Raw genomic sequence first — 25,696 nt, 5'->3', positions numbered from 1 at the left:
AAATGAATGTTTTTAGGTAATCTAGTTTAACCTCTTAAAAGTAGCGTGCCGTTTTGGTAAGAGTCATGACTAGTGCACAACTTCAACAAAGTACTAATACACAGCATTTGAATATAAAATATAAATTATTATATATCTTTAGATCACTGGCCCCTTTTTAACCCTTGTGTTGTACTGGAGTCATTTAGAGCCAATAGGCCTTGATTATGTGGGGAAAAAAATGCTAAGTGGAACTTTGTCGGAGAAGTCCATCAGAGGAATCTCACTGAAATGAACAGGAAAATGGCTGGGGTCATATGAACTTTTTGCTGTGCTTTTGTCATATCATTTCAGTGTTACAGGGCCCTTATAATGTTAAAAAAAACAGCACGCTTTTTTGCATAATCAAGGGTTTTTGGCACTAAATATATAAATGTAAGGTAAATGTGGTATCAGTGCCTTAGTCTTAAGAGGAACACACAAGGGTTAAAACCTGTACAGTGTTTTACAAGTTAAAATATGCATTTTATTTTCAGAGTGGGTTTAGTTGATGAATACTTCTACCTTTTTTGCTGTGATACTAATATTTCACTTACTCAATTCAACCAACCACAACAGCGGCTCGAGGCCACGAACCTTCCAACAGCAGATCCAAAACCACTGTCTTTTTTAACACACCACCAGTATATCCATATACAATGCCACCACACAAAAATGTAATAATACAATTTAATTACATAAAGCTACCCTGCTTCTCAGTTGTCAGACAGTAAGAAATCCTGTACTATTAGTACCCAAAACTCACTGTATATCAGAACAAATCCACACATCAGCAGCTCTAATCTCCTCAGCACGGTGACAACAGCTGTGCTGACTGACTCCACCGCTGCTAAACACCTCCACAGAAAACACACTCCTTCACCCACAATGCCCTTTGATCCCCATTTTTTTCCACCTCATTTTGTCTTCCCTCTTTTTCTCTTACTTACACTTGCAGTATCCTCCACATGTTCTGGTCAAACATTGTTCAGAGATAGCCAAAGTGAAAGTAGGCGTTCTTGTTCATGGAGCACCAGAGCGTTCAGGTATCAAACACACTTTGCCGGATTTAGCCACACAGCGGCTCACTAGTAACTTTATTAGTGTGATACTGCTGCTCACAGTAATCAAAAGCATGAGGCAAAAAAAATACACCCACAAGTCATTTTCAGTCACATAAAATGATGTGACATCATGGACTTTTTTTGGTTAAAGAAAAATAAGAAAACAGAATTGACAATACATTTAGGCACACCCACACAAACTGTACACAGATATGTACAACTGTTGTCAGTAAGTGCTCATGGTTGATTTGAGTACGTGGGCATCTGCCAATCTCTGTTAATGACAAAGTGGCACTGCCCTGTTGCCAAAGAGCACACAGCTGGAACAGGAGAACACACAGCAGCAGCCGGTCCACCTGGAGACATCAGCCACACAAAGGAATGTTGTATAGTCACAGAAAACCTTGTAGACCCTTTAAAATGTCCTCAAAACACTACAAATTCCAGAATGGGGGCAAAGAGAATAAACCATAAAACTGATTAATTGAATAACAAAAATAAGCAACAACGCTGGATTTTTGATAAAAGTTTAAAATACAAAGTGTCTCTCCTAATCTCATATTAAACAAACAAACAAATCATTTATTGCCTCAATTCTGGAATTTAGAATGTATTTGTTTCAAAACTTTTAAAAGGTCTATAAGAAAATGGGGTCCTATTCAAATATATACTTTAATGCACATGCAATGCACCCATATAGAAAAATATTGCACAAAGTGAAGATGAATAAAAGTCATTAAAATAGAAGTTCAGATGTTTTCTTCACACAAGGACCCCCCCCCCCCCCCCAACAGCACACACACGTCTCATTAGCGAAAGACACGCACACATACACACTTCTCACTCGCAGAAAGCATACACACAGACATGCATATACACTGGCAGAGAGGACATACACATGCACACACAGGCACACTCAATCACAGAGAGGAGACACACACACGTGCAGAAATCACACACACTTCTCTATGACAGAGAGGACGCACACATGCGCAGAAATCACACACACTTCTCTATGACAGAGGACGCACACACGTGCAGAAATCACACACACTTCTCTATGACAGAGAGGACGCACACACGCGCAGAAATCACACACACCTCTCTATGACAGAGAGGACACACACACGCGCAGAAATCACACACACTTCTCTATGACAGAGAGGACGCACACACGCGCAGAAATCACACACACTTCTCTATCACAGAAAGGACGCACACACACGCGCAGAAATCACACACAAGCACACTTCTCTATCACAGAGAGGACATTCTGAGCTCAGTCTCCACACTAACGTTCTAAACTCTAAACACTTCAGCAAATGTTCACCTAAAACACTTCAGAAACATCTGAGCCTTTGCTCAGTGTTACTGACATATTTGGTTTCTAATCTTCTAAGGTTCAGAACATGGACAGGAGTAGGAAGGTAAGGCAGGAGTGTCTCAAATGCAACCGTTTACGGCTTTAAAGAGTCTCCACCCGGGAGCAAAAGCAGCAGCACTGTTCGCCTCCCCATAACTGGAGCATCTGTCTCCACAAATCCATGATGTTAATTTGGTGCTGTAATCGCCCATTCTAGCCACCACACCTTCAAGTCCGGTGTGTCAGTCGCCATGTGAGAGCTCAGAGAGGGCCACCCCTGTCACTGGGCTGCTCCTGTCACTGGGCCGCTCCTGTCAGGTCACAGCGGGCTGCTCCTGTCACCTCTTCAGAGTGCAGGGCTTCAGTTTTTGACTGTATCTATGGATGCGCGGTGAGCGGGAGTGCAGTTTTACAAAGAGCTCAGGGAATTTGTACTGGGGAAACATGGTCTCTAAAAAGCCCTCCAGGAAGACATAGACCAGGCGGCGATTCATGGGCTGGTACTGGAACATGTCAAAGACCCGCAGGATGCCTTTCCGTGTGGTGTCAGCCCCGATGATGTGCTTCAGCTCATCTGAAACAATGACATCAATGTTATCCTAGGAGGTGTCAATTAATTACAGTGCTGAACCTCTGATAAAACGAGAACAATAATTCTGTTTGAGTCGAATACTGAATATTGAATATGGTATTATGTGTATCAACGACCTGAGGCCCTCCACAAGAACAACTATTATGAAAGGTATTCTAGTGCATTAGTGGATTACAGGTCACACAGCTCAATAAGCTGTTTTAAGGTTTATTTTCAGTTCATGTGGTAGTTTTCCTATCCCTGATCTGACAAGAGTTGTCCCTGCTTCCTGAGCCTTGTGTGTAGTGTTTGTGTGACTGTCTGAAGCACACACTACTTTAAACATATGTTCAGATAAATGCGTCAGGTTTTCTCCTGTATTTGTTGGGATTTTGTTGTTGTGAGAGACTACACCCACGTATTGTTTGTGCCATGGTTGTATGGTGTTCGAATCTGTAAAACTGCACTAAAAGTAAAGTGTCTCAGCAAATATTAGATGCATTTTCATCACATAAAAAGCGGTGCCTTTGTAATATGTTTCATCCATTTAAGCGTTTAGGCGCATGATGCTGGAGAACAGAGTGATTGTATCTGATCAGATGAGACACAATAGTTGCCAAAACTAGGGAAAGTAGTCCACGCAAAGCTTTGGATTTCAAATCACTGACATTTTAGGGTAGTTTAGAAATGAGGTCTGGTCACCCACTAGGGTATCTAAAATTAGACATAAATATGTGGATTCCTCACATAAATGAGGAAAATACACATTTGTTATGTCCAGTTTTAGTGTTGAGCTTCCAAAATGGGACCTGGCTTAAAGAAATGGTATAAAAATGAGACTGGCAGTGTCCTCCATCAGGGAAATACGATAACATCTGAACATGTCCACCACCTGGAAAAGGAAGTATGTCTAGCTGTTCTCAACGACTTCCTTAGGGAGAGTTATAGTAGACCAAAACTCTAAAAACTACACCACAAAGTTACTTTCATCAAGTTACTTGAACAAATGTTCATAGGAAAACTCAAACAGAGGACGGATAGGTGTCACCCATACCTGGCATAATGCCCAGCAGACTGGTTTTGGCTGCCACTCGGGTCCTCATCTGGACATTCTTGTCCCTGCGTGGAGGGGTTTCAGCCAGGATCCCGTTTGGCCAATACGAGTCTCTGTGTCACACTGGTTCTCAGTATAGGCTAATGTTGCTAATGTTGCAAGTGTATGTTTCTTATAGGTTTTACCTGAACTTCTTCACATAGTCAGCAACCTGCTCCGGCGATGTCATATAGTCGACATGATCCACTATTTTCCTATACCCCCCAAAAGAAAAGTGTACAGAGTTAAGCCACAAAAAGCACACACACACAGCTGAGGATAGGCACTGACCTGTTGATGGTGTCTCCATAGGTGGCCCTGATCAGTTGCTGGAGCAGGTTCTTGATGTTCCTCCGCAGCCACTGGTTCTTCTCTTTAAGGTCAAACACCTCATCCATGAGCAACAGCATGACTCTCAATGGGATGTTGTCATCCACCTGCATTCACAAGGACTCATCAGTAGTCATCATAAATAACACATGGGAAACACACAAGTCACAATAACTTCAGTCCAACTTTCATCATCATTATGTAATAATGAAGGAGGTTACACACTTTTAGTCACATAAACCATGACTAAAGCTATAAATCGGGTAAATCGAGTAATTAAATTACTAAAAAGTTTAGATTCTTATTGTATTGCCTCAATGATTCGTTTAATTATGATAATTAGTTAAAACCACATGAAATTGAGCCCAGGCTCAGACTGCTTGTGATTGCGTTCCAATCCAGTGGCTGTAAGTATTCCTTATAGTAAAAAATAAGAGGAGCTTAGACGACATGTTGTGTGGTGCGTGGTGCTGGCGGAGGTGCCACAGCACTCCAGTTTAAATCTATTTGATTCTAATTTTGCCAGACACTGGAGCCAACTGTGAGCACTTTCCCTTAATAAATATATAGTCTTGCACTTCAAAGGCTCAATTTCTTTTGAGGTAAAAAGTTACTCAAGTAAAAGTACCACATGAAAAAAAAAATAAGTAGAAGTATTAAAGTACCCATTTAAAAATGTACTTTAAGAGTAAAAAGTAAAAGTATTAAGGGTTTGAAGTGTTAAATGTAGTGATATTGACCAAAATATAATAGATATGTTGGTCAACATTAACAATACAAATCAGTTCTTCCTTTTTGTGTATTTATTTTTGTTTGCTTTGAACAAACAAATATAACAAAAAGTTGAAGCTTGAACTAGAAAACTTTAGCCAGAATGTTACCTTGAACATGGTAAAAGCCAAAAGTTACATCTGTAACTGGATAAAAAGTTGCAAGAGTGAAGACATCTGGCTGCTCATGCAAGACGCTTCTTCAGTTCAGGTCAGATTACTGCTGGAAACTGCCTCATATCTATCTGAAGAGAGGAGTTAACTACACTGAAACTGGAAACAGCTTTTGTTTACAGTTTCTTTTTCTAGGCTAGGTCTATTGAGCTACATTAAGTGTGAACTGTGCCTTAGCATATTCATACAACTCTCAATGGGTCCTTACACACCTACACCATTCTGGCTAGCTCTATTGTTCTCTTTGTTTGTTTGCTTTGGGTCTGAGGATGGAGATGGGGGAAATGATGTCCCTGAGATGATCCTATCGATTAGACTTGGGACGACTGAGGGAACACACAGACACCTTGAACATAATAAAAAAAACAAACACCTCAAATCATATGAAAAGAACTTTTTACTTTTCAGTCCAGTTAAAAAGTGTAGTGATGTAGAAAGTACAGATACCTGCTCTCATATGTAGAAAGTACAAAAAAAAAAGTTTGATTATGCTTTGTACAATACAAAGATCTTTCTTTGTATTGTACAAAGCATAATCAAATTGACACTTAAATGAAATATTTTTTAAACCTATCTCTTGATTTTATTTTAGCATTATTTAATCTTATCTTTTTAATTATTAAATTTTCCTCACTTTGAATTTAGGATATTTTTTTATGCAAAACTATTTACACATTTTGAGGTATAAAAAAACAAAACAAAAACTTTTCTAATCACATCTGAAATATATTTTTGAATAGGTTTTAGTTTTGACTGAGGTGAGGCGGGTCTATGGCCTGTCGAGTCTAGGTGGGCGTGGCCTGAGTGCAGTGGCTGCCTGGGTGGGCGTGGCCTGAGTGCAGTGGCTCTTTGGGTGGGCGTGGCCTAAGTGCAGTGGCTCTCTGGGTGGGCGTGGTTTAAGTGCAGTGGCTGTCTGGCTGGGTGTGGCCTGAGTGCAGTGACTCTCTGGGTGGGCGTGGCCTGAGTGCAGTGGCTCTCTGGGTGGGCGTGGCCTGAGTGCAGCGGCTCTCTGGGTGGGCGTGGTCTGAGTGCAGCGGCTCTCTGGGTGGGCGTGGCCTGAGTGCAGTGGCTCTCTGGGTGGGCGTGGCCTGAGTGCAGTGGCTCTCTGGGTGGGCGTGGTTTAAGTGCAGTGGCTGTCTGGCTGGGCGTGGCCTGAGTGCAGTGGCTCCCTGGGTGGGCGTGGCCTGAGTGCAGTGGCTCTCTGGGTGGGCGTGGTTTAAGTGCAGTGGCTGTCTGGCTGGGCGTGGCCTGAGTGCAGTGGCTGTCTGGCTGGGCGTGGCCTGAGTGCAGTGACTCTCTGGGTGGGCGTGGCCTGAGTGCAGTGACTCTCTGGGTGGGCGTGGTCTGAGTGCAGTGGCTCTGGGTGCAACTCTCCAGCTCTGAACTGAAAGGTCACATGACCTGGACTGGCTCTGCTCTGCTGTTGTCTAAAGACTGTCTAAACATGGCTGCTGCGTCACTGAGAAACATGAACTGAACTAAAACCTCTTCCACCAGTCACATAACATGAATGAACTGAATCAAGCCCTTCAACCCCTGGTCTGTTGCTCTTCTAAGGCCCCATCGAACTGTCTCTGCTGCTGTGCCTGGGCAGGCATTACTGGAACCTGTTCTCTGATCCACTCCACTTAAACAATTTAGAAGTTTATTTATTTATTTATAAACATTTTTGTTCCATTTCAACAAATGTAGCATTACTGAGGCTATTTCTTTTTTTTTTACTTTTCAGTATTGGACATCTCATTTATTATAGTAAACTGTTTTTTGTTTAGTTTTATAATGTAAGCATTACAGAAAATCCTGATTTTCTTACATTGTGGATCAATTTGTAACTTCTAGCAGGGCTGTTGGACTGGGGCTGCAACAGTGCAAACAACAAAATATCTGGCCTAATTAGGTATGAAACCTGAGACCGTTGAGTCTGTAATGCTTTAGACAGTTTGTTGTAAATGTTTAGTTGACATACTATGATACTTTATATTAAGTCAAAATGTTAATGCTCCTGAATGTGTTTAACATTTGCATTTCAAACTGATTCATATTATTAGAACATAAATGCTTGTAACAATTCTTGATCTAGATTACTTGAAGTCACAATTATGACCCAGAAAGTATAGGGTGCAGTCAAGTGTCCTCCCTGTGTAGACCAGGTGCACGTGGACCTGCACAGGGATGAAATGAGGTGAGACAGAGCTGAGGGCCCATTGGTTCTCAATAGTAACAATTATAATGATTCTTTCTAATAACAACTAAATAATGTAGTCAAAATAAAGCCGTTTAAATGTATCTGAAACATGAAAAAAAGTTCAGCAGTATAAATGTATCTAACCTTAAAGAGAATTAAACACTAGGAAAATTTGGAATAAAAACCTGTTTTTAAATCATTTTACATATACTTAAGTAAACATAATTGAAACCATTCATAGCAATGATTTATTCTATGTTTATGGGACAAAATAAAGCTTGTGTCCCCTTACTCTCTTTCCTCCAGGTATTGCCCAGTGTAGCAGCTTTATTAGAAATGTGAGTGCGTTTAGTCTGGCATAGGCCCCTTTTATTGATCCCAGGGCAAAATGGGTCCACATTTGACCCACCCACTGGGGCCTTCAGCCGAGCACAACAAAAATCCCACCAAAACTCACATTATCATCTAGCTGTGCAGACACGCGGCAATGCTCTGGGTCCATTTCAGGCTTCGGGAGGAGCGGAGGCACCTGGGGAGAGATAAGTCATCAGGAGAACATATAGGAAGGTGAGACGGGTCATCAGAAGAACAGGAGGTTGAGGATGGGGGCTGTACCTTGAAGATAGACTGCTTGATGTCTTGGCCCAGTCGTTCAGACATACGGCCCATGTTGTCTGACACTTTGTTCATGCCCTCAGCCAAACTGTCAGGCAGCGCTTTCACAGCATTAGACACGTTTCTCATGGAGCTTCTCAAAGGGTTTACAAAGGTGTCAATCTAAGAACAAATATTTCCAACTGAACAATACAACACACAACTAGGTGTTGCTAAATGCTTCACCATGATCAATGATTGTCTTGTCTTGTGACAAAAACAATTATTAGCTATGCTACGCCTGGGAGACTGTGCAAAGCACGTCTAACTGCATAACTTACAGCTGAGGATATAGAGCAGCTGTGGAGCTTTCTCAGCTGGGGTAGGCCCCACTTTGGTCCTTCATCAAGTACTTTATTAATGTATAGGCAGATAAGAGTTATTATAGACAGGATTAGTTCCCAAAATTTAATTGCCTCTGTTACAAATGTCTTAAAACACATCATCTTAAAGACATGCATAAAGCACTCATGCTGTCCTCATATTTCATTAGAACTGTACATTAGTTTTTAGGGTGGAAGATTGAAGTTACCTTGCGTGCAAACTCTCCCTTGCCTTTGCTGTAGGCTTTATTCTCCAGAAAGTCATACACATGAGGAATGAGAGCAGGACAGGCCTTCACCATCTCTGGGTTCAACAGCAACTGGAAAGCATAGCTAGAATTAGTCAAAAGCACTAGTATAAGAGCTAAATGAACATTACACAGGCCAGCCTTCTATATGTATACCTGCAAGTATGCATTGAGGTCTTTTTTTCTCTTTTCCAAGAATTCTGGGTCCATGTTGTTGAAGGTCTTTTTGCCTGGTAGTCTTAAAATGGATGCTAGATTTTCAAACTGGCAAAAAAAAGATTAGAACAGCATAAGCCAATGCCAGAAGAGTGGGGATCTGCCCTATGTAGCACAGGTCCTACCTGTTCTAGGATCCTCATGTGGAAGTCGTGGAAGTCCGAGTAGCGGCGGTATGTCTTCCAGCAGTCCTCACTGCCGTCCACATTGCGCCTGAAGACTGTGATGGCGTACAGCGCATAGGTTTTACCATGGTCATTACACACCCCTGTGGCAGTCCAGAGGCCCGGGACAAAAGCATCAGCCACTACATTCTCAATACAGCCATACAGATACAGCATACAGATGGAACAAAGAGGAGCAGGGGGCAAGGGACAGGAGGAAATATGGGATGGAGACAGTTACAGGACACAAAAGGAACAGAAGGATGAGGGGAGTGCAATGCAGAGAAGCAAAAAGAAAAAAAAAACAAAAGGGAATGAAGGCAATGAAAAGGTGGAATGAGACTGTAAAAGAATAAAAGTAGCTGTGTGTGGCACACATGTAAGTGCAGTCTGCCCTGGGTGTGAGTGTGCTCTGCCCCCCGACGCGAGTGCGGACTGCCCCTGGGTGTGAGTGCAGTCTGCCCTCGGATGGGAATGCGGACTGCCCTGGGTGTGACTGCGGTCTGCCCCTGGATGTGACTGCGGTCTGCCCCTGGATGTGACTGCGGTCTGCCCCTGGATGTGACTGCGGTCTGCCCCTGGATGTGACTGCGGTCTGCCCCTGGGTGTGACTGCGGTCTGCCCCTGGGTGTGACTGCAGTCTACCCCTGGGTGTGACTGCAGTCTACCCCTGGGTGTGAGTGCAGTCTACCCCTGGGTGTGAGTGCGGGTGACTGCGGTCTGCCCCTGGTTGTGAGTGTGGCCTGCTCCTAGGTGTGACTGCAGGCGACTGCACATTCAGGACTGAGTACTGGTGTGTATGCACCTGTGTCTGAGATGAAGGCGTGGAGATGCATAGACTCATCATGGCAGGAGTTGGACAGTTCATCCAGAGACTAAAATAGAAAATTTAAGGAACATTTGTCAGTTTCATTATGGTGCTGTGCTGCTGAAATACTGTCCATACCAAGTTGAGACTTCCAGTGGGTGAGCCATTATAAGACTCTCCCTCCCCGTCGTCCGAGCCCCTGTAGCTGGGTTCTTTCAGCATATCCAGCTCTGCCAACATGCGCACATACAGGGGGCTCTGTTTGAAGGAGGGGTAGAAACGGTCATCCCGGAGCATCATGTCATACACCTACCCAACACACAGCAGAAAGGGGGGGGTCAGAGGAAGAACAAATCTGGATAGATTACGATTCTACTGCATTCAAAATATACTTATTTTGACCCCAATAAGCAATGATGTGAAAGCTTCAATTGTGTGAAGTAACACAATGTAGCTCTTAAAATTTAGGAAACTGAATTTCTGTATAAACTTCATACCACCAAATCAAATTTTTAGTTACTTCCTAACACTGCCAATCAGAAACTCCAAAGTGCACAGGGGAGTTTGTACATAAATGGGTATTTATGAGACTAATCCTTGTACAGAAAAAGTACAATGTGGTAAGGTTAAGATGTAGAAACACGTCACAAAGGCCACCTTTCTCTGGATGTCATCAAAGATCTCTGGAGTGGGCTCATCCTTCTGCAGTTTCTCTCCAAGTTTGGTGATTGACATTTCATCCACTTGTACCCTGGGAGATGCCTGTTTAATACAAAGATAGAGGTCACATTGTGTGCGCTGTACCTAGTCCAAAGAGAGAGGAGAGTGGGTGGAATGGACATGCCTTCTCAGACAGGTACTGCTCAAAGACACCCAGTGCTGCAGCCTTCAGAAGGCCCTTAGTGGTGGCAGGCTGCTTTCTCCCATCTCGACTCCACAGCTGCATGGCCTCCAGCTGCTGCTGTGCGGTCACCCTGTAGCCTTCCACCGTGAGCCAAAAGAAGAGCTCAGCCTGGGCCCCAGCTGCCTGCATGAAGTCTGCAACACATGTACAGTAATTTATGCTTAGAGACATGGACTTGCCCTAGTGAATGGAAAACAATTACAATTGTGAAGAACAGTCACCCTATAAGTATTCCGATCATTTTGAGAAATATTATGGAGAAATATTGGGAAATATTGATCTGCAGCTATCCATAGGAGGGACCAGTAGCATCCAGCGCTTTGTTGCGATGGCGTTTGCGACAACATACCATAAAAGGGCAGGCGTAAATTCCAAAAAAAACAACAACAGGATCTTATTGCAGACAAGTGTTTATTCCGCTGCCATGTTCACACACAGGTAAAACAGTGAAGCCACACCTCTCGCGTGGTATTGCAATAGAACATAAAACTAGCATGGGAAGTTAACAATCTCCCTCTCTCTTTAAACAAAAAATAAATAAATAAATAAAAGGAACATTTTAAGTGTACTTTAGTAAGGTAACAGCCTTCTTTCAGAACCATAACTGCACACAAAAGTATTAGTGGCATAATGACAAAACAGTTTTTGGTTAAATAAGAAAAAATAAAATAAAATTACAGCAACCATAAACCCACATCTAGAGCTTTGAGAAGCATAAGGGATGAAGCTCCCTTTTTAGTCAGTCAGCGGGCTGTGACTTAGCCTCTGATCAACAGACTTCTTTTATTTTCTTAGACTGTAGGAGCTCCTTGATGCTGCTTATTTCTAGGCTGTGCCTCTTCTCTGTGACCTGCTTAGTAGACTTAAGTGCATCAAAAAGTGAATGGTTGTCGGTAACACAGATAAGGGGAAGAGCATTCAGACTTGCATTTCCAGTAGTGAGCTCGGAAAACCGTGTGGCCAGAAACATTACATTGTCTATACCATCTGACATGGTAAGGGTTTCTCCTGCAACAGTGCTTCTCACCACAAGTCTGATCTTCTTGGACTGCCAAAACAGAGGGGAAAACTTGCCACCTTTACTCATGAGTGGAATCAAAACTCCTCCCTGGGTACCACCTTCTGGAAGATTGCCAATAGAAGCATCACTGAAGACAACTAGACTTAAATCAGCAGTTTCCTAAGTTTACTTAAGTTTCAGCACTTAAGTCAGAGAAGGTCACACTTATCACTTTGCTCACTTCATGAATAGACTGAACAGTAGTCTTTTTAACATTGGACGCCAGGCTACATATGTCAGACATTACATCTGCCCTGCTTCTTTTGGCTTGAGCTGCCTGTAAATGGTTCGGATGCAGATTTTTAATGTAATTGTGCTGATGGACTAGAACTTTATGACCAACTGTGGTAATGTCCATTCTCATATAACAAAAACTCTCAAGCTCTTCACGTCCTACATTAAAAGGTAGACATAAGTACAGGAATCACATTTGTTACAAAGTGCTCTGATCCTGCCCAAAGAAAATCATCTACATGACATGCCAGTAAACCTGTGACCTCAGAACGGTAATTCAGCCAATAGAACACTGCAAGATCAACCTGAGATATTTTACCACCAGTGTTTAGCATCAGTTCTTTAACCTTGTTGTACCAGTAGAGGGATGCATCTGCAAGTCCATACACACTTTTCTTTAGTTTCCACAGTACATTGTCCACACTCACTTCAGGTGGGGGTCGAATGTAAATGTCTCTTGAGAGTTCCATATTCTGCAAAAAGGCAGATTTAATGTCAATAGAGTGAACCTTCCACTTGTTTTGACTGGCAACAGCTAACAGCAATCTAAGTGACTCAGATGCACACGTGGGAGTGTTTCTGTAAATTCTGAATGTTTACCTCTTCAAAACCTCTTGCTACAAGCTGTGCCTTTGGGACAATACCATTTGGCGTTTCTTTGAGGGTACAGACCTAGATCTAGTTGATGCACATTTTTGACCCCTATCTGTGACTTCCTCAAAAACATTATTATTTTGCCAATTCTCGATTTCTTGCAATTTAACACTTTAAAAAGAAACATCTTTAGCAATAAGAACATCAGTGTCCACATTTTCAGACTCAATGTCAAGGTTATCAACAGGTGCCTGCTTTTGTCCCTCACTACCATCTGGCTCAAGATATTGCACATTGTACCAATCTTTGTACTGCCCTTTGGCTTTCCCTGCTCTGCTTAAAACTCTAGCAGTGTACTGAACACCATCCTCTCTATTACTAAATGTGACCTTCTGCCCTGTTTTAAATTTTAAATCAAACATTACATGACTGTATGTTTCAGGAGGTGTCACTTTTCTGTCACTTCACTTTCATTGTTGTCATTGATGTTCTTCTTCTCCTCTTTTTTCATCATCTGAACTTTGTCACATCAACTGTCACTGAGTTTTTATTTTCTGAGCTGTTTTCAGGAGTATTGTGCATTATCTGTTTCTCTTCATCTTGTGCATTCACTTTACTCAACCTGGACTGGTGCACATGTACACACTACATGTCTGATAAACACCACAGATACATCCTGACCAATAACTACACCTGGACCTTTCCACTCTGTACTGTCTGCTCGTTTATAGTACACTCTGTCTCCGGTCTCATACTTGTCATCTGTAGGCCTAAGCTGCATGTGTAGCGCCCTTCTTATTCCTTCTGAGGATTCCACCTCTGTGAAAGCTTTCCTGGAGGCATGTAGTGCCGCTATGTGGTGCCCTACTCTGGTGCTCATAGTTGTGCCTTTTAGAGCACGTAGCTTATCAATTAAAACAAAAGGGAGATTAGGGTCTTGACCAAATACTAGCTAGTGTGGGCTATAACCATGCACATTGATCATACTGTTCTTAGCCATAAGGGCTCAGTCTAAGGCAATTTGCCACCCACACCCATTTTCCCTTTTTGCTTTCATGAGGATCTCTGTCAGTGTCATGTTGTGTCTCTCCAACAACCCGTTGCTCCAGGGACTGTATCCTGCTGTAGTCTTTGTCTCAATGTTGAGGTTTTCTGCCATGTCTCTTATCTCCTCGTTGTTGAACTCTCTGCCATTGTCAGTGTAGATCCCTTTTGGTGCTCCATGGACGCTTATCCACGAGTGAATGAGAGAGTTAATCTCCAACGGTTTCTTGGTTCTCACGGTGTTTCCAGCGCTGAAGCGTGTGAAATGGTCGATGATGTGAAGGTACCATACGCCAGGTTCCAACTCATGTAAATCCATTGCCACTGTCTCATTGTACTCTGAGGCTAAAGGTAAACCAACAGCAGGCTTGGGTTTGGTTCTGCTGTATCTTTGACATATTTCAGTCACGAATGATTTCTTGCAGGATGACAGGACAGTCTTGATCACTATTTCCAGAGCTGTGGATGAGCTTCTGCAGCCTCTGTGCAGAGGCGTGGCCAAACTGCTTGTGAAGTTTCAGAACTTTATGCTTTTTTTATGGACATGTCTGCAGTAACAACCAGGACACCAGCGTCATTACAGCTCACTTCTGCCTTTACATCTCTAATGTCCACACAGTAGTGCCCTGAACTAGTTTCAATAAGGCACTTTGTTTGACCTATTTTGGCTGGGAGTTTAACATTTCTGTTGGAGTATACAACTTCAACCATCTCCAAATCTAAATGGTCGGCAACTGGGAGATTCCATTTGCAACAGTTTGTTAATATGTCTTCTGGTAAGATCCTTCACGTAACTGTACAGCCACTTCTGACTACACACAGTACGTGTACATGCCATTTCAATGATGGCTGAGCCCAAAGACTCCGTTAGGAAGATTTCTGAGTCAGTCATAGCCTCTTTAGTAAACAGGGTGATGTTACACTTCTCCACATGTTCATCTTCAGTCAACTTCGTTCCTCCAATGAGGACAGTCTTTCGCCCAATGGTATGTGCTCTGACAAATGGCGCATCTGGTTTACCTGCCGCATTTGTTGAGTGGATTGGTGCCTTTTGCTTCGTGAAGCAGCTTGATTTTTGTTGCTGTTGTTCGTTCCACCTGTTGTCTTCCCGCCAAAGATCCGTTTTAACGCTGACTTCATAGATACAAAAGTCAGCTCAGTGCACGCAGTAAGCGCGAGCTGTCCGTTTTTCTCCTCCAGACACGCCGTGTCCAGAAGCTTGAAGGCAAGTACAGCGTCAGGCAAAGTCATGTTGTACTTTTTCATTCGGTTGTATCTCTGCTCAAAGTCAATGATATAGTCCGCCATGGTCTTTTTCTTCTCTCAAAAACACCACATCCAGTTTTGTAAGAAACGTTTCCATGCCGTTATCCTCGTTCAAATCTTCCACGGATATTTCCAACGCCGTTTCTCTGGCTTGTCCAGCTCCGTAACAAGTCTCCAGATACTAACTTCATTTTTCCAGCACTCGTATGGCCTGATTTCGTCAAACTTCGGCTGTACTCTGTAATTGGTAACCATCCTCTGCTATAATGTAAATTCCCAAAACGAGGATCTTATTGCAAACAAGTTTTTTTTCCACCGCCATGTTCACACACAGGTAAAACAGTGAAGCCACGCCTCTTGCATGGTATCGCGACAGAACATAAAACTAGCATGGCAAGTTAACAGCAGAAACCACAGTACATTTCAACCCAGATGTCAGCTGACTTGTTGTTTTTTTTTTTTGTTTTTTTTATCAATATCAATTTAAAATCTAACATATAACATAATGATCCATCTACAAGCACAATAACTCTTCTTTCAGTACAAGATTGTAAATTGTATGTAGGTGCTCTTTTTAAGGGGTGATCTTTATTTTAAGAAAACAAGCCTTTGAAGTTACAATGGCCCATATACATCTATGGATCCTCACAGTCAGTCACCCAGGCATTCCAATACACAAATATTCAGTTCAAAGCTTTTATGTTGAGACAAAATGGCCTAAAAAACATACATTAAAAAAATTTAAGATTTTGCTTGTAGTGTCTCACCTGAAAATTAATAATGGATTAGTATTAGTACTTACCCATAAAGAACTGCAGTGCTATGTTGTGGACCAATATGTGATCCAGAGGGATGACACATAACTTTCCAAAGTTGGCTGCCAACTTCAATGCATCCACTTCCTACAACAGTGAGGAACAGTAGAGAAATAAATGCATCTGAGGACCACTCTTAAAAACAGTAACCTGCTTCTCTCCTCAGTGAATAGAGCACACAGGTGAACCTTGGGCCAGACCACATGGAAAATGCCAAGCACACTTTAGAAGCGCATTCAGCAATGTGCTTTCTCATTTCACATTGTTTCTTACATGGCCAGGCAGATGAATTCTCGATATTTGAGAGTTCAGAAACCTACAAGAATCGACCTGGCCAGGCTCCTTTAGTCAAAATTCAGCCTATTTTAGCAGAAATACAGACTATTTTGTTTTTTAAACAACCAATCAGATTCGATGATGTCTCGCCTTTTTCCAGTCATCGAGACCTGTTCCAAATTGATAAATGTGTAGAACTTAATTCAGACAACAACACTTATTAAACTGGTGTGAGCCAGGGTGGGGCAGGCCAAGGTTTTGACTTTTAAGGACATATATGGATGAAAGAGTTAGATCTTCTGAATAACCCCTTGTAAAAATTAAATAAAAAATTACTTGCCTGCAGTACCAGAGTTTGTGTTAACCAACGACTGAGCATGTACAATGTGGGCTATTCAACACAAATTCCATTTAAGAAATGAAATAATCGGTCACTGTAACAGATATTTTTGCTCTAACTCAAACATGGATTCAGGAGGATAATTAGGTAAGACTAAATGATTATATCCCACCCAGTCATGGGGTGTGGCAGTAATTTCCGTTTTGCTCATTTTGATAGCTTCATACTGTCAATCACTTGTCTACATTTTTTCCCATAATAATCTCCTTGTCCATCCATCAGAATAGGGACCCTATTCTGAGTTTGTACCTTTCCAGAATGCAGTCTCTGGATGCGGCTTTCACACACTTTCTTCACAAACAGCAGGCTGTTGATCTGGTTCTTGATGACATTGATGTCTAAGGGACAGGAGAGCCAGTATGAAAGGCCTTGCTTTAATTACGTTAAACAATGACAAAAGCTCTCAAAACTAGCAGAATCATGTTCACGCCTTTCTCTACTAATAATCAACTGATGTTTTTAATACAAACTGTAAAAAACACATTTCTTTTAGAAAATAGCCAAAATACATGAGAAGACACACCATCTCCTGCTGTGTCAAGAGAGCGTAGATACTGCAGTTCCTCCAAAACCTTGTCTTTGACAGCCTCCAGCTCGGCCACTCTGTCACTCAGCTTCAGTATGCTCATAAAGGCTTCATAGTTACAGCTCGAGTCCCGGATCTGAGGACAACACCTGCTCTGAGTTTTGGTTGTCATGGTGACACCAGCAGAAGCTGTGTTGCTAGGAGCTGCGGTGTCCACTTACCATCCAGATGACAAACTGGTTGATGTAATCTGGGTCACTGAGCTGGTGAATGAGAGGGAGGAGGACTCCACAGGCCAGGACCTCCTGTACACATTACACACAGGTCACCTGATAGCTTGCACACGTTAGCTGATCATTAGCATAGTTCACAGAGGCATTTGGCCTAAAACAGCACACGAAGAAGAGATGGACTTACTCTCAGGAAGTATCTCATATTCTTGTTGTGAAAATCTCCAGGAGGTAGTAGTAGGTAGAGGAGTAACTCGCACAGGTCACGCAGGAAACCTGACACAGGCAGCTGTGGTTAACAAGTGTGGTAAACAGTAACACTGGATTGCGTGTGGCATTTACCCTCTTCATCTTTGGGGCTTGTGCACACCATGTCTCTGCACACCGTCCTCTCCATTTCGACCTCAGCTTCAAAGAACCAGTCCACCATCTCCTCCAGCATGTCCCCTGCAAACACACCTGTAACCTTTGACCATTGATGAGGAAAACTAGAGCAGAGGTGGAATTAAACATACCCTGTTTGTCATCCCTCTCTGCAAGCCGGTCCTGCGCTTTCCCAAACACTCGTAAATGAGTGGCAAAATCATCCACCAGGCGAGTGGTGAAGTATGGCTGCCAGTCCACCTCCTTGGACCTGCAGAGCACACATTACAGCCTGCTCAGCATCAGGAGCACATGTTTATGTGGGTTTATGTGAGTGTGCGTACCGTGTGGAGAACTGCACCAGTGCATTCTGCAGGGTTTGCCGAATCTCCAGCAAGAAGGACTCATCCTCACTCAAAGTGTAGTACCAGTATTGAATGTAGTCCCTCAGAGCAAACTGAATCACCTGGCATGAGAAGGAAGACAGCAGGTATTTTAAGGATAATTGTAAATGTAAAAAAAACAAAAGATATTATTATAAGAAATTTCATCTTAACTTGAAATACAATTGTGTGCTTTTAATCTCGCTCAGTATTAATAATAATAATAATAATAATAATAATAATAATAAATCAATTATTGATTTTAAGAATGTGCAATACCAGCTTTTCCAAGGCCAGAATTGACCATATCAATACCTACTTCTCAAGATAAAAAAACAAAAAAAACAATACAGACTATACCTTAATAAAGAGGAGGTCTTACACTTCTATGAAGTATAGCGGTTGTACAGTGACATCAATTTATTTGAAAAATTCTTCTCCACATTCTGACTGAATGCCTTTCTTTGCTTTTTTGGCCAAATGTTTGTCCATGGAGCTAGCTTTTAGCTCAAATTAGTTTTTTACGGTAAAATGGAAGCAAAGTAGTTTGGGAGTGAATTTATAACTGCAGAGCCTCATAGCACTGTATATTTTAACTGTCATGTCAAAATTGATCAATATACAGGGCTCTCCCATGTTGGATTTTCTAACTTGGAAACCCCGAGCTGGTTCCAAAATGGATGGATCCAGTGTAAATTTACAACTCAGAAAATCTGACCTCCAAGGACTACTGGAATGCAGCATTAGCACTATGCTTTGGTAGAATTTTAACTCAGTAACACCGGGATGGAGGCCACCGACTGAATGAGCTGTAGCTGAGTCTCACCTGCTGCAGAGGCTCGTCGATGAAACTGGAGCCTGTCAGTCTGCGGTCGATCTTCGGGGTCTTCAGCTCCAGCTTCATCTCCTCCAGTGTCTGTGGAACACAGCCACTACTGATACCATAGACTGTATATATAGATGGACATAGCTAACCTGCTAGCCGCCACGTAATATGTAAGGAATAAGCATAGGTGTACTTTCAGCTCTATCGCTTCTCTCTCCACAACTGCTCCTGTCTGTTTTGGTCTTAAAATATTTGGATTAACCTGCTCTACATAATCCTGATGCGTTGATTTGACAATTTTGTTCATAAATCAAGATATGAACATTAATAACAGACCAATCAGGTGCTTTCTTTTCCCAAAGTCATCCACCCTAGCATCAACAACAGGTTTGTTAGGCAAGATTGCTAAGCGCCCGCTCCCTGCTGAACCAGCAGTCCATGGCAGGAAGGGACATTATCTTCAACACCCTCGTTTCAGATTGGCTCTTTGGTTGCCATGATATTATGATAGTCGGAATACCAAATATAGAACTCCAAATTCGCCGCTATAACTTCTAGCCTCAATGAGCTTCATTTGACTGGAGCCGAACGCTAGGGGTGATGTCACACTCACTTAGTTCACTTCTTTAGTCTATGATTGATAATTTGTAGCTGATCAACATTCCCTGGGGGTGTTATGCTAACTGTAGTTAGCACTTTAATTTGAGCTCTGTTTTAACGCAATCTCCCCAGAAAGAGCCGACTTACTTGGAACTACAACAGGTGAGCTGATTTGTGCTATTAAAGAAGTTTCTTTCAAATAACATTATAGTCACAACATAGCTAGCATTAGCCAACAGTTTTCAGTTAGTCACTCTCACCTTTTTGTTGAAAATACCTAAACAGGACCATAATCACATGCTCCTGAAAATGTGTTGTTTATATCCATTTTGTATTTTGAGATTTTAACATCCAAGTTTGAAAAAGGCTCTGCCCCTGTGGAGCCCACAGAGACCTGCATACCATCATGATCCCAGTGGCTGTGGGTGGCAGATAGGAGTGTTCACAGCTCTCCAGGTGCTTCTCTGAGTTGATCTTTCCATAAAGGAGAATCACGGCAAAGCCCCTGTAGGACAAGGACAGAGACATGAGGCATATGCAGGCCAGAGCTCCCAGAAGCGCTGGCTGGACTCACCCTCCAATGAAGCAGAGGAAGTAAAAAGCCAAGTAGAAGATGGCAAAGGGTCCAAAGGTGATAAAGAAGAGTACGACTCCGAGGCCTCCCCATCCCCAGAAGGACAGGCTTGCCTAAAGCAAACAAAACATGCCGTTAAGCCAGAATCAGACTGCATCCAGCCAATCACAGCAGAGAGAGGGACACGTTTATCAAGCCAGAGTGCGCTGTCAGGTGTTTAGCAAACTAGTGGGTTTGCAATGTCAACAAAAAAGGATCTTGTAGGACTGGGCGATAATATTATTAAATGTACATTATATATATATATATATATATATATATATATATATATCAAAATGTGGAGTGATGTGGAGTGAGATCGAGAGTAAACTTGTTAGCTTGTTTTTTATGCTCATATATATATATATATATATATATATATATATATAGTAACAATAACGAAGATGTGAAATGTTTTATGTATGAATGAATTTAACGGATTTAGTGATGTGGAGTGAGATCGAGAGTAAACTTGTTAGCTTGTTTTTTATGCTCATATATATATATATATATATATATATATAAGTGATGTTAGCCACACTTGCCTTGGGGCAGACAGACACAAGCGAGGCTGCCAATCTGCACCATCGGCTCCTCCGACCACCACCAATCATTCACGCACACACCACACCACATACTACTAGGCAATGTGGGTGAAGTGTCTTAGTGTCTTGCCTAAGGACACAACAACAGAGCTTGGTCTGAGCAGAACTCTATCCTCCGACCTTCGGGTTGGGGGACCAACACTTTTGCAGAAAGATTGCAACTGTGTTAGCAACAGCTACATACAGCAAAATGTCCAATGGAAACACCAGAATATAGTTTTTTGTCCCTTTGATTACATAACTGCCTGTCATAATAACAAGGTTTACTGCGATAACCGACAATACTACTGATAATAAAGCAGGATAATCCCAGTAAAAAAATAAATAAAAAAATAGACAGTATCATAGCGACAGTAAAGGGCCTGAGTTGTAACTAATAAATAGCACAATGTACTATTATTGGTCAATAATTAGTAAAAGAAGTCACACTTTCAACATTTTACAGATCAAATATAAATGTATTACAACAAAAATACCCAAACAACAAAAATCTCCACACTCTTACAAAGAAAATGTGCACATGGTAAATAGTGATCCAGCTTTCACGTATCAAACGATAATTCGATATGACTATATCTTTAAATTCATGATAGATGCGACGATCACTTTTCATGGTCAATATTTATCGAGGGGACTTCTTTGCACTAATACGGAACTTTTTGTTATTTTTCTGTACTATGGTGAAATTTGAGCTGCAGAAGGTTGAGTAAGTGACTTTATTTATGGCTCTTTATTTCACCATTTGTCGCAGGTCATGTTTTTAAAGATAATTAGTTTCAATATTATTGTTTATCATCTAGATTTTATTCTTTAATATGTTACAATTTGTTATTGTAACGGGCCCAGCCACAAAACATGTTCTGAACTGCACTGGATTCTGAATAGAACCCTTAGGCGTTCAGTGTCAGAGGCCTTGAGGGTCTGGCCATGGCTGACAGAAAAGATCTGATGGAGACTCCCACTCAAGGTTTTCCTGTTATTGTAAGAGCAGGAAATCCAGTGCACACTGCCCATGCTCAAGGTCTAGTTTACTTTATCAAGCAGGATCATATCATGTGCACATAAAAGGAAAACTACTAAATAAATAAAAGATTGACCACATGATTGTCCTAGCCTGCTCTACAGGATTGGGAAGAAGTCTGATGTCATTTAAGAGGTTGATATAGCATTCAACACAGTTTACTTTAACAATACAAGAAAACCTCCTATTGTTTCAACCTGTTGTGTCCAAACGTGAGCCATGTCCACAGATCCAAACGTGAGCCATATCCACAGATCCAAACGTGAGCCATACCCACAGATCCAAACGTGAGCCATACCCACAGATCCAAACGTGAGCCATACCCACAGATCCAAACGTGAGCCATATCCACAGATCCAAACGTGAGCCATATCCACAGATCCAAACGTGAGCCATATCCACAGATCCAAACGTGAGCCATATCCACAGATCCAAACGTGAGCCATACCCACAGATCCAAACGTGAGCCATATCCACAGATCCAAACGTGAGCCATATCCACAGATCCAAACGTGAGCCATATCCACAGATCCAAACGTGAGCCATATCCACAGATCCAAACGTGAGCCATATCCACAGATCCAAATGTGAGCCATATCCACAGATCCAAACGTGAGCCATATCCACAGATTCAAAAGTGAGCCATATCCACAGATTCAAAAGTGAGCCATATTCACAGATTAAAAAGTGAGCCATATCCTCTGTACAAGAATTACTGATAACACACACTGTTTGGCATCATCATCTGATACATCACAAACATACCTGGAGTTGACTTTTGTTTCATTCACACGTGTAACACATAAATCCTGCATATTTAGGCCGAGTTCGTCTCTCAAACTGAAAACACTCTGTTCCACCTTGTGACATCATCATGTGGTACAGCACGTGCTCCACTGTGTTTTTAAACTCCATACAGATTTAGAATTACCAATCTCTACTGAACAAAAGAAGAACGGTAGTCGTCAAGTTGAAAACTACCACTTCATGACATCACAAGGTGGAACAGAGCATTTTGAGCTTTGGGGATGGAAGTTTGGGTGTCCCTGCTTAGGCTGCTGCCCCCACAACCCGGCACTGGATAAGCGGAAGAAAATGGATGGATGGGATGCAAAAAGCCTAACAATGCAGGATTACTCAAACATGTGAGTGAAACAAAACACATGTGGTTTTCATGTGGTTATAACATTATAACATGGCTTAAAGCTCACAATAAAATTTGCGTAATATAGGACCTTTAAATGTTATGCCTTCTCAGCACATTTTGTTTACAATGTGCTGTCAATATGCAAGCGTCTGGACACTGCTCAGTGCTAGGGGTGCCTTTTTTAACTGTTCCATAATCTAATGCTGCACACGGATTTCACAGTTCTACACTCAAACTTTGTTCTCACAAGGAAAAGACATCTTAGAAAGTAGAATAGGACCTGTACGACGCCCAGGCCATCTTTAGCAGGACTTCCTGGTGTTTGATCTGTTGTAGTGTGTCATTTGGAGTTATCATGGCATAATTTTTTGGAATTTGATGAGTGAGGCAGCTCATAATATTCAGGTTTTGCCAACTAACATACAGAGGGAGATGGTTATTTCAGAGTTGGCTGGACAAACCACAATGCTAAAAAGAGACAATAAAAGCCTGGTAAAATAAATTCATGGTTTGATCAATGTGAAAGTCTAACCACCGCCTCATTGTACTCGTCAGGAGTACACTTGGCTCAGTCATCTAAAATCCACAATCAGTTTGTTTTTACTACATTCAGATGTAAATAAGATGCTCAAGACAAACTGTTCACTGAGCGTTTGAATTGAAATATGGGATTGGATTGTGTTATAAGACAACAAGAGGTTGATATATAAAAGCCTGGTGTGTGTCACGATCATGTCCAGGTGTTTAAAGTGGCATTGTCTACTCCTGGGCATGTTCCCAGATCCCACAAGGTTTTGATAATAATTATTATAAGGTAGTAATAACTTATGGTAGCCCACATATCACAGAAATTGTAAAATGCTTGTGAGTATTGGTTAAATCTTTATAGAGGGATATTTTACTTCCATGAGGTATTAATTGCTAACACCTAGCATATTTAGATCACCATGTTATCTTTTATTATAATGTAATAATATGTTTTATAAGTTTAACTTGCGTTTTTTGATGCTTTAGATCAAAAGTCACTCCACCTTCAGGGTGCTGTCACAAATGGACTTGCCAATGAACATCACATCAGTTTTGTAAAGCTGTAGAGTATTGTTTTGTATCATGTTTTTGTATATTTATATTGAATTGTTGTGTGGGAGCATGAGTGATGTAGGCTTATAGGTCAAGTACTGGACAAATTTTACAGCTAACTGTAAGGAAGGTTAGGATAGGGATCAGTAGTGAACGCTAAATTGCACAAATATGCATGAATGGCATATATAACCACCTCAGGCATGACTGTCATGAGGGAACAGCGTTATAACATGGTGCTCTACAAAGTCGATTTTGCATTATACTCCCTATTAAAGCATTGCTTTAAGCATTTCAATTCTGAACTCTTTCTACGCTTCGGGGATTTTATTTCCGTGTCTACAGCATAATGCAGTGTGGATATGATGGTTGACAGAGGGGACACTTGTTAAGAGTTGGACACACTCACTCTGTCATAAGACATATGGATGTGCATAAGTCCGTTTAATGGATTCAAGTTCACACTGAACATGTCACAACACGCTTGGAATTTACCATCTGTATTTAAGCAGAATGAGGACATGCAAACAGCCACAGCTAAATTCACTGTCACTACATACAGTTAGGGGCAAAGACAGTAGCCTACAACTCCAGCGGGTGCAACGGCTCTTCACCAGCGGTAATACTGCTGCCCCAGGCGTGCCACACGCACATACGGAAGTGTCCTCCACAGGACTACACTCTCAGGAGGTGCTCAGGACCTAGGGCTGTGTCAAGGCTCTTATAGTCGTGTCTATAATAGATGCTCTGTTTCAAATGGCCGCAATCTCAACTGCACCAAACCCGCCTCGTCATGATCCGCCCCGGGCACAGCTCACCTGAGGGACCGTGGTGCACAAACTGGCTTAGTTGGGGTTCACACTCCTAATATATTGAAGCCATTCTCTTGGCCTGCTCGAGTGCAGCTCATCCGAGAGCCGTGTTGACAGTGGATCGGCTCATCGTATTAAGGCGCGTTACGGTGTAATCCCGGGCCACATTTAACGCTGTCACTGTGTTTGTCTCTGTCACTGTGTTTGTCTCTGTCTCCGTCTCTGTGTTTGTCTCAGTGTGTCCCTGTGTTTGTCTCTGTTTGTCACAGTGTTTGTCAGTGTGTTTCTGTTTGTCACAGTGTTTGTCAGTGTGTGTTTACCTGGCACTAGGCGCTAGCTCCACAGGCTACAGGCTACATCACTCACCGATAACAAACTACCCCGCTTTGCTCCCCGGCTCCATCCTTACCTCTGGGAACATGGTCTTCCCGCTAGGCCTCGGGGGCTCTCGCTAACCCCAACACATCGTTACAGAGAGGCTAGGGGCGGATTAGAATTAAAAGCACTAGTATTTTCAATCTCCGTGATCTCTTCGGAGCGTCGCCATGATTGCAACAACTACGTCTGCGGAGCCCGTTTCCAAACGACGCTATTTGATTGGCTTAGAACAGCGTGACGCAACCTCCGGCCGGCCGCGTGGTCACAGTGCACACACGGGCGGTGCACGTCAGGAGGCCCGGCTCTAATAATAGATCCGTCTCTAGTGAAGGACCGAGCGACATGTGTCGTTTAAAGTGTAAGCAGTGCTGAAAATCAGCTCTTTAGTGGGATAATGACTCTCGGACCGGTCTGAGCTTACTGCCCCCTACAGGACGCACACACCAAAGAAGTTACTTCCTAAAACGTTTTTATAATCCATTGACAACTTTATTTGGCGCAAGTTTACAACATACTTGCCAAGAGAATACAAACACAG

At 42.2% G+C, this 25,696-nt stretch overlaps 1 protein-coding gene across 2 annotated transcripts; it reads right to left on the bottom strand.

Moving 5' to 3' along the window:
* Positions 1-1,083: 1,083 nt before the first annotated feature.
* On the bottom strand, positions 1,084-25,355 carry snx13 (sorting nexin 13). Of its 2 annotated transcripts, none has more exons than XM_033991495.2 (25): positions 25,190-25,355; positions 20,077-20,189; positions 19,905-20,007; positions 18,903-18,992; positions 18,038-18,159; positions 17,846-17,964; positions 17,673-17,777; positions 17,518-17,606; positions 17,322-17,405; positions 17,098-17,236; positions 16,824-16,912; positions 15,886-15,985; positions 10,826-11,019; positions 10,639-10,743; positions 10,120-10,290; positions 9,979-10,048; positions 9,135-9,316; positions 8,950-9,057; positions 8,755-8,865; positions 8,184-8,345; positions 8,026-8,097; positions 4,401-4,546; positions 4,256-4,324; positions 4,071-4,183; positions 1,084-3,019 (listed from the first exon to the last, which is right to left on the bottom strand). In XM_033991495.2, the coding sequence occupies exons 1-25, from the start codon at positions 25,199-25,201 to the stop codon at positions 2,784-2,786; spliced, it is 2,904 nt and encodes a 967-aa protein (XP_033847386.1). In that variant the 5' UTR covers positions 25,202-25,355; the 3' UTR covers positions 1,084-2,783. The 2 variants fall into 2 exon arrangements, with proteins under 2 accessions (XP_033847386.1, XP_033847387.1); XM_033991496.2 differs by having other exon boundaries at positions 9,135-9,277; positions 25,190-25,354.
* Between the last annotated feature and the right edge of the window lie 341 nt (positions 25,356-25,696).

Source organism: Periophthalmus magnuspinnatus, chromosome 11 (assembly GCF_009829125.3).
Source record: "Periophthalmus magnuspinnatus isolate fPerMag1 chromosome 11, fPerMag1.2.pri, whole genome shotgun sequence".
In the NCBI taxonomy this organism is placed as follows: Eukaryota; Metazoa; Chordata; class Actinopteri; order Gobiiformes; family Gobiidae; genus Periophthalmus; species Periophthalmus magnuspinnatus.
This window is presented reverse-complemented; position numbering and strand designations above follow the sequence as displayed.

Excerpts from the sequence above, each read along its gene's own strand:
- snx13 (XM_033991495.2), bottom strand. Across the intron at positions 20,008-20,076 it reads TTCCTCTGCTTCATTGGAGG|GGGCTTTGCCGTGATTCTCC; the intron begins GTGAGTCCAGCC and ends CTTGTCCTACAG. Across the intron at positions 4,325-4,400 it reads TATGGAGACACCATCAACAG|GAAAATAGTGGATCATGTCG; the intron begins GTCAGTGCCTAT and ends TGGGGGGTATAG.